This window comes from Lutjanus erythropterus, chromosome 17, assembly GCF_056507025.1.
Source record: "Lutjanus erythropterus isolate fLutEry1 chromosome 17, fLutEry1.hap2, whole genome shotgun sequence".
Classification (NCBI taxonomy): domain Eukaryota; kingdom Metazoa; phylum Chordata; class Actinopteri; order Lutjaniformes; family Lutjanidae; genus Lutjanus; species Lutjanus erythropterus.
The window spans coordinates 30,131,805-30,146,531 of NC_139333.1; the positions used below are offsets into that span (position 1 = coordinate 30,131,805).

At 37.7% G+C, this 14,727-nt stretch overlaps 1 protein-coding gene across 2 annotated transcripts in view; it reads right to left on the reverse strand.

Moving 5' to 3' along the window:
• The window catches only part of LOC146312467 (rho GTPase-activating protein 23-like), an 85,775-nt gene that overhangs the window by 44,236 nt on the left and 26,812 nt on the right, over positions 1-14,727 (reverse strand). The window contains exon 1 of one of the 2 annotated variants that reach the window (XM_084741545.1): positions 10,750-10,965. The exons of the other annotated variant lie outside the window; for it this stretch is intronic. Coding sequence (XP_084597671.1) covers positions 10,750-10,803 — 54 coding nt within the window. The 5' untranslated portion in view covers positions 10,804-10,965. Of the gene's footprint in view, positions 1-10,749; positions 10,966-14,727 lie in introns of those variants that run through there. 2 annotated transcript variants of the gene reach the window in all.

A 14,727-nucleotide genomic window follows, 5' to 3' on the forward strand; every position in this document is an offset into this window, starting at 1 on the left:
CGGACTGGCTACCAAATTCTGAACTTTTAAGGGTACCGACTGAATTGCATTGGTACTACCTAATATCAATGCATGTTAAATCAATCTGTGCCAAATTCTGGTGCCTGTGAGGACATCTGGGTGAAAGACTAGAGTAGAACACTAGAGAGTCACAGCAATTTATGAAAGTGGTCACAAGTATGGTTCAACTTTTCAAAACTAGACAACAACCTCTGCAACATTTGTGATCCAAAATGCAAAGTTAGCAAAGGCAACATGTCCAACCAAAATATATTGAAAAAAGTTGAAGAGTGCACCGTGTCAGCTTGTAGTAGCTGCATCAAATTTTAGCATGGTTGCAGCCAGCGCTGAAGTTTAACGGTGGGGCCAGTCTGGCTGTGGGAGCTGTGCATCACCAAACTAACAGGATACAGAACGCCGCTCAGCCGGCGTGTTCAGCAGCTGTGTGTTTCACTTCATCCACAGAGTCAGGATGTCGCCTACGTTTTCAGTGAGACATGCACGGTTCTCAGCAAAAATACAGTGAAAATGATCGGTTGGTAATATCATCAGCACCATAGCAACATGACACCTTTCACTACTTTATGAGTAGAATATGTCACAAATACGGCAGTGCTTTCCCTCTTGTCTCTCTCTCCCTCCCTCTCTCAGAGAGAGAGAATGGGGGGGGGGGGATCACACTGCTTTCTGGTTACAATATTTTTCCTCTCTTCAAGTGTTCTGCAGACTCGGTGTAGAAGAACAAGGCTGGCAGTAGCAGCACCACAGCAGAAAGATTTTCTGTGTTGACGCCACAAGCGTGTGAGCTGCAACAGTTCAGTGAGCTAACCCTCCATGGATGATAAAACATAAAGTGAGGCACGGACAACTTAATCAGCATCTTCAGGTGATTAATTACCTTTAGGATAAGTTGCTGTTAGTGATAATTGGTCTATTTCACTGTCCCCAGGAACATCCCTTGAAGCCAGTAGACTGGAAAAGTGCAATTTAAATGCAGTCAATTTACCAGAACTTCACAGTCAAAGATGAGTGGATGAATTTGGTGCTCAATACAAACACACCAGTAGACCTGAACCTCTTCAGAGACAAGCCTCCCTCCCTGTATGTGTGCATGTGTGTGTGTGTGCTGCTGCATCATGAGGCACTGTGTGAGGTCTCAGGACTGCACTGTGCTACCTGATCCCAGCAGTGCAGGGAAGCAGCTGGGTGCCCAGATGGGCCCAGATCCGCCCCAGAGAGATCCAGCTGGAGCTTTCTGGATTGGCAGAGTAAAAGGGGGGCATGTGCACAACCATAAACATACACAAACACACACAGATTCATACAGAGTTAAGAGTGGACAGCAGCAGCGACTGACTGCACCTGATCCCTCCTGAGCGTCACTTTCTCTGCTTTCATCTGTTTCATCGATCTCATTCTAACAGATGTTTCTCTGTTGAACTCTTCTCTGCTTTCATTTCTCTTTTTTCTCATCTCGCCGAGTGTTTTTACTCCCCTCTCTCTCACACACACACACACACACACACACATCATTCCACTGCAGCAGTGTAATCACCACCACTCTTTCATTGACACATTCCTGAGCAGCCCACCTGTTGGAAGAAGAATGGTCCAGTGTGTGCACAGTAACCCCCCTCTCTCTGTGTCTCTCTCTCTCACATACACACACACACACACACACACACAGACACACACACAGATGTGTTTCCATCACTTAAGAGGACAGTACATGAAGAGCCGCAATGAATAGTATTAACTACCACCAATTATTTTGATAATCGATTAATTGTTTTAAGCCATTTTTTAATAAAAATGTAGAAATTCTCTGATTCACTGACAGTCAGTAACAGTTATTAACAGTTATTAACAGTCATTAATATCATGGATGGTCATTGACAGTAAAAACATAACAGTCTTGACAGTCATCAAAGGTTATTAACATCATTAACAGTCATTAATGTCATTGACAATCATTAACAGTTATTACAGTTATTCACCATAATTAATCCACATCCACAACTAATAGATTAATCAACAAAATGATCGACATAATGAAAACAATCATTAAAGGAAAAATAAAAAGACTGTGACAGGATTTCTTAGAGTCCCCACAATGTGAGTGCGTGGACAGGTTCATGTCCTCACAACACACACGCACACACACCTTTCCTCCATGGGTTTAGGTGGGAACCATGAGCATTAAACGAGGCTGTACTGGCCTCATGTCCGACCTTTCAACCTTGACCCACACACCATCTACCCACATCATTCCTCTGTCTCTCTCTCTCTCACACACACACAGTACACACAGCTTAACAGAGCTCCATTGTCACACATTTCGCAGCAAGTCTCACCCTGTCCACCCCCCCATCCCACCCACACACATACACACCCCACACACACTGAACAGCCCCCACTCTGTCATACAGTACACAGCCAAGCCGCCAAGTCCACAAAAAAAAAAATAGAACCCCCACAACAATGAGAGTTCCCCATCTGCAGCGGGCTATTTGCTCCCTGTCACTCCTGAGCAGCCCCTCCCTCCCCCTGACTGTGTGTGTGTGTGTGTGTGGGGGGGGGGTGTAAGTGCTTGTTGGTATGGGGAAACTTCATCATTGTTATTGGGGAAGTCACTTAGCGATATTGCTTTTTTCAGTTCTTCATGCTGATAGGACTAAATGTTTCCCATTAGCAGAAACAGAAGCAGCGTCATCTCCACCTGATTATTCTGCTCTCTATTGTCTAAAGAGGTCGTGAATCAAGAGGCAGAATGATGGGGCAGTTTGTATTTGAAGGAAAATTGTCTTTAGTCTTTTTCTAAAACCTGGAATCAGTCAAATCATTTGTCATTGACCCTTCAGTCAACTGAGATTCTCCTCATTTTTTGATTTTTGTTCAGATGACAAGAACAGGATAAAAAAGATAGCTAACAAAACTTACGAAACTGCACAGTGAACTAGAGCTGCAATAATTAATCACAAACTATTTTAATAATCGATTAATCAGTTTGAGCCATTTTTTAATTTAAAAAGTTCTAAAATTCAGCTTCTTAAATGTGAATATTTTCTGTTTTCTTTACTCCTCTCTGACAATAAACTGAATATATTGAAAATGAGACATTTGAGGAAACACTGAGCAACATTTTTCATCCTCTTCTGACATATTATGGACCAAACAACTACTTGATTAATGGAGAAAATGATCGACAGATTAATACATAATGAAAATAATCATAACAAGAAAGACTTAATATAAAGTAAAAGACATAAAGTTACAGAAAAAACTTTCAACTGACGACAGTGACAGGATTAATTAGTTTCTTTACTCCTGTCTGACCCAAACTGAATATGTTTGGCTCATGGACAAAACAAAAGACATTTGAGGACATCATCTTGGACTTTGGGACAAAAAATTCCCCTAAATCTGACACACTCCATCTCACTGTCATCAGATATAATGCCAGAGATACACTAACCTCACACACAGCAACAACACAGCGAACATCAACCGTCAGAATAAAAGTTCATAGGCATATAAACAAGATCTCAATTAAAAAAACACTTAAATTATATTGATCACACTTACTGTTTTCATTATACTTTAATTTTCCAGTATGGGTCTTAACCTATCAGTCAGCATTATCCAACTGCACTCTAATGTAACTGTTAGGAGCATCACATTAAATCATCTCCTCCCTCTGTCCCATTAGAATTACGCTGAATCATGAGAGTGCACTTTACAGACTTTTACTGAGTTAATTAGACTCAGTGCACTATGAGAGCTTAGATCACTACATCATTACTATGGCAATGACTGTTGTTGTGTAGGTGACCATGAACTAAGACCCTCCTACAAACAATCAATAGAGGATCAATCAAGAGGAAGTGCCATACAGGCTGACATTATTGCTACATGATGAGAACAATTGATCCAGCTCTACAGAAAGAAGCCTCTCAGTAAACGAGCCTTTATTGTGAAATCCTGGACCTGCTGTGAAAGAGAGATGCCACTGTTTTATTCCTGTGAGCATGTGGAGTGAAACCAGCACAAACTAATTACCCCTTACTGCCTGAGCTGAGGGCAACATTTGGCAGCCTGATGCAGACATATAAGGCAAGAGGAGCCTGCTCCAGTGAACACACAGAATCTGATGGAGGAGGAGGGGAACTTAGATAACCCAGACATTTGGAAAAGCCAGGAGGACTACACTCAATCTGGGAAGTCATGAAACAACACAGATCATGATGACTAACAGTGTGATGAGGAACTTCATAATGAAACTGCTTCATTTTTACATCTTACATTTGTTTTCAAGATAAATAACAGCGATGTAGTTAAAGAATATTAACTGACCAATATTCAGTTGGCTGATATTATTGGCCCCATATTATTTATTTATTTATTTATTTGTTATAAGTTATGTTTTTGGGCTTGTAGACAGGAAAGGTGGGTGAAGAGAGAGGGGATGACACGCAGCAAAGGACCACAGGCGGGAGTTGAACCAGCGGCTGCTGCAGAGGACTGACAGCCTCCATACATACACAGCCGCCCCGGGAAGTTCTCATTATTTACTGGAATTTTATAGATTAGATGATAAATCAATAAATCGATAAAACAATAGTAACATTAATCAATAGTCAGGGTTTTCCCTGGATGTTTGTGAGACAATGGTGGCAAATTGACATGCACAAAGTACACAGTGAAGTGAAGCGACAAAATCACTATCTGACTGACGAAACTTTCCGTGGGGATTCTGAAACATAACAGTTTATTTCCACACGACTCGACACTTCTATGCATGTTTCACTCTCCTAGTTTATTTTTTTGATAAAAGACAAGTCAAGATTGATGAAGGAAAAGAACTTTCTAATGTGACCGGTGAACGGGTCCAACAAGTCGGTCAAAAAATGCTGAATTTTGATAAAAAATCATGATAAACTAGAAGAAGCTCTAAAATCCTACAATAATAAGTGTGTCTTATTTGTCCAGTGCAGTGGGTCTTATAATGCTTGGTATTGATTTGGAGTTACTGGGTCAGAGGATATTGAAAAACACTGTCATTATGTGCTATTCAAATATTTACGTAAAAGAAATCAATTACACATTAGCTATCAGAATAGGCGCACTACATGAGACCAGTTTAGTACAATTTTTTAATCATAACTTTTACCACTATTGGAAAGTCAGCACAAAGGTAGTGACAAAAAATAATTTGCACTTTTATTGCAATAAATGGAAATGGAAAAAAGTCAGTGGCAGCCATAATTCAAGTGTTTTTAGGAGAGCATGCTTTAAAACCAGCTGCAACCCATGTTACAGATGCTGCACACAAGTGCTGGGTGGATTGATACCAGTGCTGCCACCCTTTATTATAAATTCAAACTTTTGTTCAAACATGGTCTATAAGTCTATAAGTTCAACAGAGAAGTAGTCTGCCTTTGTGACTAACAAAGACGAAGCTGCTGACTTTGTAAAAAACAGCTCTTTACTCTTCAACCACCACAAATCTGAGGACTCAGCTGCTCGCTGCAACATCCAGCGTATGACATCGTCTGACTGCAGGCTGCACCACACTCATCCTCGGGAGCCGCGCCAGACGCTCGTAAAAAGCCCATCACTGATAAGACAGATTTATATGGAGGAGGATATGCAGCCCACTGGCACTGTTTCAGGATAAAAATGCAACTGGAGCCACCATATAAATTCCAAGTGGCACCACAAATTCAAGACACAGTGCAGTAGTATGCCACCACACAGAGAAATATATAGAGAGGATGTTTCAGGGGAGGCTCAGTAAATGGAAGTGAAGAAAGATTGCAGAGAGTAGTCTGAATGGGTGTTTGGTTATAGAGATAGTCCACAGTTACAGTAATGGAACATGTTACTATATTCCCAAAGTCAGAAACTAATAAATGCCTTTGGACGGACCTTTTTAAAAGGGAAAGTTCACCCAAAAATCAAAAATACACATTTTTCCTCTGTAGTGCTACTGTTTTGGTGTGAGTTGTAGAGTTTTGGAGGTATCAGCTGTAGAGATGTCTGCCTTCTCCCCATTATTATGGGACTAAATGGCTCTCAGCTTGTGGAGCTGAAAGCACTAAAAACTCTGAAAAACTTTCCAGATATCATGATCTGGTTCCTTAAAATAATCCACAGACCTTTTTATGAGCAGTTTCACATAGGAACTACTTTCTTTCTGCAGCAGAATCGACTGTAACTACTTTCTTTCTAATAGTAAGAAAGCAGCTCCTGCATGAAACGTTAAGATCTGTGACTTATGTTGAATAACAATGTTTTTTGTGCTTCGAACACCACAAGAATGCCATTTAGTTCCATTACACTGGAGAGAATGCAGACAACTCTACAGTCATACTGACATACATCTCAAAGAGTCTGCAACTCACACCAAAACTATCTAGATGGATAAACAGCACTACAGGCCAAAGGAAAAATATGTATTTTTGATTTTGGGGTGAACTGTTCCATTAATAAATACATAAAATATTTGATATTTAAATAAAATCAATATGGCCAATTTCAATATCCAAATCACAGAACCAAATCGCAATTTTTTGACAAAGGAAAACAGCATTATAATGAAGTACTGTAGAGCTATAGAGCTGCAGAGGTGCTCAGGCCTAAAAATCTAAAAAAAAAACATGTTTGTTTGGTACAGACCTCAATAAATATGACACCATCAAGATTTTAACAGTTTTTTTCAATGAAAATGAACTGATCAGTTCCACTAATCTTATCGCATATCACAATTTCAGTCAAAATTATCACAATATGACTTTTTTTTGCAGCCCTAAATACTTTAAGGTATCAACTGAAATAATCCATCCAAACTTGAAACAGTGAAACAATACCTGCATTCAATCATTTTGGTACCCAGATCTGGAAAAAAATGATTTGATGTTGTCTGCAGCCAATCACTGCAAGCGTTCTTCATAATGAAGAATATTTGATAAGAAATTTCTCTCAGACTCATCACAAGTTTGGGCGTGGAGAGGTAAGGCACAGAGCAACTGCTGCGTCCTGCCTGCCTGGAATACAAAAGGCTGAGCTACATTTAGCTCTGGATTTAGCTCAGTTCATACTATACTATATTATTTACATAATGTATTGCCCGTACTGGTTGTTTACATTTTGCTATGCATTACATTTATTTATTTATTGTACTCTCTTTTTAATGTTGTGTTATAGAGTTTGGGGAACCCTGGAACACTTTTCTTCAGTCGTGTCTGGAAAGGAACCCTCGATTTGCGAAACTTGAAAGATTTTGTATGTTGTTCTTTCACTGTGACGTTGAGTTTATTGAACAATTTTCTCATTTCTATCAATGAAGTGTTTCTTTACTCATCTCTGACAAAAAACTGAATATCTTTGGGCAAAAAAAACACATTTGAGGACATCGTCTTGAACACTGATCAACTAAACAACTATTAACTGAGAAAATAATCAACCAACTATGAAAGTAATCATTAGTTGTTGTTATTTTGTTGCCCAGTCTTGTTTAATCCTGTATGAAAATGTGACAGATTGTAACTTTAATTTGAAACTTCCACCACTGATGGCAGTTATCAGTAGTGTATGACCCATGACCCTGATGCTAACTGGGCCATGACACAATCCCACAGTAATAAGCTGTGAATAATATGAAACCCACACAGTGAGAGGCGAAAATAGCTCATCATGCGCTCCCAGCGAAGAACAATGTGCCGTGTGATGATGGCAGCGATCAAAGTGATGAGAGACGAGAAAAATATGTCAGAATCAGGATTAGTAACAACCCTCATTAATATGCTTCATTAGGTTAATGGTTTCTGAAGGTATTCCTGAAATGTTTGTGCCACTTTTGAATGAATGTTTCTGCACTGAGGGAAGACTAACGGCTACAATGTGCCTTCTGTCACTGACTGTTCATATGTGGGCTGGCATATGGAAATACATGCATTCCAGCCCAATTTCTTATTGTCTCTCTGCCCACCCACCCGTACCCCATCATCTCTGCACTGGGGAGGGGAGGGGCGGTTAAACTGTCACAGCAGAAATATGTGCTGCATTCCCTGAAATCATGGAGAAAATTATTCAGTTATTTGCAGAATGCAGCATATGATCCTCTGCTGGTGAAAAAACACGGGCTGAGTCCAAGACACGGCTGAGTTTTGGTGAACTGATTGCGAGTTATTAGGTTTTGCGTCCTGCAGTTGGACGTAGCGTTTGCGTCCCTCTGCTCTCAAACTGAAACTGTGCACTTGAAGTCATCACTTATTCATGGATTAACATTTTGTGGTTGAACAGCCTGCAGCGTGCACTTTTGTCTCAAGCTGGGGAATTTGACAAGTTGCATAAGACACGGACAAGTGTGCCAGAACATCACCAAACACACAGTCCCACTGCCCGGACATTACGGTGCACACCGACGCTAAACTAGCAGATATGAACCGTGTGAAAACTACAGCCCAACTAATACATCTATACATACAATTTTTATATTTTCACTCAGACTACTTGAAATGCATTAGTCATATTTGATATAAGAAACATATATATGTGCACTAATTAATAATATAATTGATATATTTTCACTGATAAGGACAAGACTATAATATTAAATTCAATGCAAGAAGTCAGAGTGTTACAGTTTCCTTGACCAAGTACTATAACAGTGGTTGGCCACAATTGTAACGCTGAAAAAAATAAGTCACATTAATCTGGTGTATATCAAATAAAAAGCAATCACATTACTGTAGTAGTTACTAATAACAAAGTTTTTTTCATATATGGTTCAAATTGTTTCAGATTTAAGCAAAAGTTTAATTCGGTTTTTGCAAAAGTCTAGCCTGCTATCACTGTAAAACCAAATGTTAAAAATTCATTAAATTTAATAAGTAGCAGAAACTTTGTTTAGAAGTTCTACCAACTTAAAAATGTTGAGTGCCAGCAGAATTTTCTTTTTTGTATTCATTAATTAATATGAACTTTAATGCATATGAAATAATGGGTCTCTATACTTATAATCATTCAGTTGTTAACTTATTGCAATGAGACGGGAATGACAGTTGCCTTTACTTAAAAGTTTTTGTGTTGCCTTTATCAATAATTTTAATTTCACTGTAGTCAAAGCGTACATGTAATGCTAACTCTAAATATTTAAGCCCTGATAACCTCCAAATCCAAAGTCTATAAACTCAACAAAATTGTGACAACTGATTGTCTCAACTTTTTCTTTTGAGTAGTGCGAAGTTGGTCATCTTTACATTGTAGATTTGACTTATTTTAACTGCGTTAAAGGTAACATTTACAATTAGGGAAATATGTTCATTTTCTAACAGAAAAATATGTCAACACAGACAAACAAGGTGCTTATTTTGGGCCATTTGCCTCTGGAGCAAATGTAACTTTGTTGTAAATTCTTATGTGTTATGTTACAACTGCCCCTAATCATGCAGCCATGATAAAATCTTACATGCTACCTAGCAAAACCTTTATTAGCATAGCATCTTTATGTTCATTGTATACCAGTAACTCAGGGATAAGATTAATGCAAGTTTAAAGTCTTAGTGATTTGAACTTAAGACGGCAGAAGAAAAATACTTATCATCCAAAAAGTGACTTTCGTGCCTTGAAGTATATATATGACGTCCACATAATTTCCAGATTTTTCCTTCTACAGTTCAGCCACCATTTTGATGACTCAGAAAGAAGATTTAATGCAAGACTAAATGATATTTTGTGATCAAATAATGTATTATGTGTTGTTTAAGTTTTAGTAAACTCACAGAACAAACCAGCTATCATTAAGTCAGGTTCGTGTTAAGTCATTAGCAATTAACAAACTAAAATGACACACCAAGGTCCCACTATTACTTTGTTAAGGAGCAGTATTTTACCTTCAGGTAAAACAAATACTTGAAATGGAAAATTGGAAACTTTTAAGCTGACTTCCTTTCATTTTAAGTTGCATATGTGTAAACTGTTAATTTGAAAGCAATCAAATTACTAAGCACATCTGACTTAAAGAAATTGTGTTCATCTAACTTATTAAGTTGATTTGAAAAATCTTTTCATTTCTATTCATTAACTATTCATTTGTGTTACCAACTGAAGCATTGTTTTTAATTTTACTTATATATATAACATAAATGATTTTGAGGTACGATACGTATGTAACATTTATATACACACACACACAAACCGACATCAACCCAAACATTGCAGCATCTAAGCTGGACTGTTATAAAGACAGATCAACTCAGTAAGATTCAGCATAAAATAAATCAAAATAATCTGCATTAAGGTCTAAAAAAAAAAGAAAAACTTTTCATATTGGTGCATATTGGACAACATACACTCAGATACCAATATCATCTGCCACACTGTGACAATATCAGGCTGATAATATATACAGTACATTTATCCTGTGACTATGTTAATATAGGCTACAAGAGTTGAATGAAAAACATTTTAAAAATCAATCAGTGTCCCTTTAAATGCAGTAAAAGCTCTGTTCCAGGTCGTTTGCATTCTGGAGAAGATATAGATTCAAACAGCTCCACACACTTCAGCTGATCTGCACCTCTAACACGAGCTTGTATCTGTAGGGTTGTTATCACCCGACCAACAAATGTAAACCCAGAAATGCAGCAGAATAAAGACAGAAAACAAGTGAATAAACCAGTGAATACTTTGAGTGATGAGTGAGAGCAGAGAAACACTTGTTCAGTAAATTCAGCTGTGACTTACTTCAGTGTCTGAGTGAGGAGGAATTCCAACAAGGCAAAAAGCAACTCCATTCATTGGGTTCTCAGCGTGTGGTTGTTGTGTGTAAAGCGAAAAAAAAGGACAGTTTTCACACTGTTCTGCTGTCTGTCAACATTGTGGACATGTCTGTCTCTCAGGTCCTGTCGTCTGGAGGAGCTTCAGCTTCGGTCCAAACTGAGTGAACGGTCCGCCCGCCTCTCCCTCTCTACGCAACGTAAACAGTCCCGCTCCGACCAGCGTCATGTCGCCATATTAAGACACAATAGAACCGGAAGTCTGCCAAGCTGGACTTCAAAATAAAGGCGGAATTTAGGCGCGCGCCTTTGGATTGAAAGAACTGTAAACACAGTAGTTGAACATAACGAATTTATTAAGTACAGTGCTTAAGACCATATTTGAGGTACTGTCACATTACTTAAGTATTTCAGTTTTATGCTGTTATGTTATACTTCCACTACAATGGAGCCTACTTTTTATTCCACTACATTTATTTGAGAACTTTACAGCAGCATTAAAGTGACGTTTATGCATTAAAGCATCACTAATAATTCAATTAAATACTATATTTATTGTTAAATTGGCTGTTAGTTCTTTTTGTTAGGTAATTTTCATCTTGTAACATCTTTTTATGTTATGCTCTGTTTGTATTGTTATGTATTGTTACGTTGTTTTAATCTTATCATGTTGTTTTTGTCTTATGTTTAAGTAATGTTCATCTTGTTATATTATTTACATTGTTTTCATCTTACATCATTTTCATTTTGTGATGTCTTTCATGTTGTTTTCATCTTGTTACTTTTTCTTACGTAATTTTTGTCTTTTTATGTTCTGTTCTAAATTTGTTTTCATCTTATGTTTTTTATGTAATTTTTGTTTTGTTATGTCTTTTATGCTGATTTCATCCACTATCATTTTCATCTTGTTTTCATCTTGATCTTTTTCCATCATTTCCGTCTTGCTGTCACGTTGTTAAATCTTTTTACGTTGTGTTCATCTTGTTATGTATTGTTACATTGTTTTTGTCATGTCGTCATTATTGTGTTCATCTTGTCACATTATTTTAGTTTTATGTTTAAGTGATTTTTGTCTTATCACATTATTTACGTTTTCATCTTGTTACGCCTTTTTATGTCATTTTCATCTTGTCACATCTTTTTACATTGTTTACATTCAATGCTTTTTACATTGTTTTCATCTCATTATGTCCTTTTACGTTGTTTTCTTGCATCAAAATTAAATTAACAATCCTGTTTTGAAAATGTAAAGAGTAGAAAGTACAGGTATTTGTTTTCAAATGTAGAGCATATGAAGTTGTCAGAAAAATGAATACTCAAGTAAAGTACAGATATCTGAAAAATGTACTTATGTACACTAATGGAGTATTTGTACTTAATTACTTCCAATCTTTGCTATTACTTTTGGTACTCTTGATGATACATTTGTACTTTAACTGAAGTAAGAGTTTGAATGCTGAACTTTTACTTTCTTGTGAGTATTTTCACACTGCAGTATTGTTTCTTTTATTTTAACCAAAGATCTGAGTACTTCCTCCACAAATGTCTAAACTTACTTTTCCATTTCTGCCAGCCACACTCCGGGAACTCTGACTCTGATTGGCCAGTACTCATTGCCTCCATTGTTTTAGTAGGTTCAAGAGGAACATGAATACGGGTGTTCCTTGAGATTTTGGCACAGCCTTTGGTGTGCCTTGGACATAGAAAGTTTGAAAATCACTGACTCAGGCTATGAAGCCATGGAGACGGCTCTGATGGTCAAAGTTGTCCCATACTTGCCAACTCTGCCAACTTTACCAGGAAACTCCTGTTTTTCATTGGCCTCTCCCTATTTCCTCCCATGATCACAATTCTCCTGTATTTCTCCTGATTCATGACAAAGTTTCAGAACTTTTTATCTGTCTGGTGAGAGGCAGGGTTTTAGTTTGAACCAACTGTTTGATTTTTATATTATTTTTTACAAAGTTAATTTACTTCAATAAGAAATCATAAAAATAAAAATATTTGTCATAATGTTGAGGATGAATATAAGTCTCACAGCCTGAGGAAAGAGTCACAGTGGAGGTAAAATATCTTTTTGATATTATTGTATGGTGCCACTCACACTTGCCTTGTGATTGGTCATTTATCTTTTAAATTAAAATTTTAAACACAGGAATCTAAGAAACTGTCACTTCATATGCCACTTCAGTCAGTGCCCCACTTGGGCCACCCCAGTCCAGAAAAGTCTGGAAACGCCCCTGCTACATGCTTGGAAGTGGAGCTGAGACAAGCTCACCACTAGATGCCACGAAAACCTGTACAGTGGTCCCTTAACTTTACTTCATCAGGCTTGTGATTATTTACTAATTTAAACAGAAAATCTGGGCTGGCAGTAGTTTCTTCAAAAGTCGTCTTCTTTTGGTGCTCCCATTAGGGGTCGCCACAGGAGATAATCTACTCGCCCCAGACCAGGCTCCCCCCAACTCATGGATCTGCATATTTGATATGGGTTTCACTCTGGATGCCTTTCCTGAGGCAATGCTCCTCATTAATCTGGGCTTGAGACCAGCAGTCAGAAATGCTCTGGTTTGTGGATCCCCGCTGAACCTGGGATTCAGTGTCTTGCCCCAGGACGTTTCCACATGTGGTCAGGTGGAGGTGGGGATCGAAACTGACAGCCCTGTGATCAGAAGACGACCTGCTCTACCACCTGAGCCACAGCTGACCCACTTTACAGTTTTTTTTTCACTTACTAACAAGCATCAGTCAACACTGAAGCCACTTTTTCAAAACTCCTCATACAGTCTGCAGCATTACCAACATGGATCTTGGTCAAACAGTTGATCTCACCTCCAAAACTCACTCAAACCACCAAAACTCTTCACACGTCTCAAAATAAGCTTGTTAGACCAAAATAAAGAGAAAAATTCTCACTCAGAAAACAAACCTGTCACTCACTGATCTAAAAACACAAACCACAGAGAGCATTACATAAATAATGACCTTTTATTTATGAAGTTTGAATGATTTATCTCAAAATAGAATAAAAATAACCTGTAGCAACTGTACTGAAGTATAAGTAACAAGAATAACTCTCAAATGCAGTACTTTTCTTCAGTGTTCTTTATTTTCTGTATAGATCTTTGCAGAGAGTACACTTACTTATGAAGAACTGAATAGACAGTTGAAGCAAACAGACATCCCTGAATTTTCAGCACTACAGTAATGATGTACTCATAAAAAATATGGTATAATCACTCATGAGTGAGTTAGTATTCTGCTAAGATTGTCATATGTTTCAAAATGGTTGCTGCAAAAACATTTTGATATCATTCTGTTTTATGTAATTTTGAAAACAGCGTGCTGCAGATAGACAGTGTTTTGCCGGTGGTAATGTATAACTGAGAAAAGATTGTAGGTTTCGGAAAATGTGGTCTGTGAATGAATTTTGTTTGACAGCAGTGTTTGGTCTATTTTGACTGTGTGAAAAGTTCTGAAAGTGTGACTTCAGTTTTGACTGACTCATGTTAGCAATTGAGAAAAACTGTAATTAAAAAACAGTGTAATTAAACTTTCATTCGTCACTCCCTCAAAATTGCCTCACTCATTCGTGAGAATTGGGACAAAACCATATTTTGAGTTGTTTTTTTTTCATTTTTAGTCTCCAATTATGCTGGAAAATATATTTTTAAAAATCTAACTCTTAGCTATTAAACCTTGTAACATCCAAATCTCCAAGTGATTACATTTAAAATTAAACGTAAATGTCGACTCCATTCAGTTTTCCATCTGACAGAGCTGATGTCTACATTCTTGTTGTTGCTCAGAGTTCTCTGAATATTAATCAAAATACACATTTACCATAAATCTTATGTAGCTTTGATTTAGAAGGACTACAGAGTTGACATGATATGGTTGAGACACATCTGATAGGAGTATTATTGAATGAATTTGTCTAAAAATA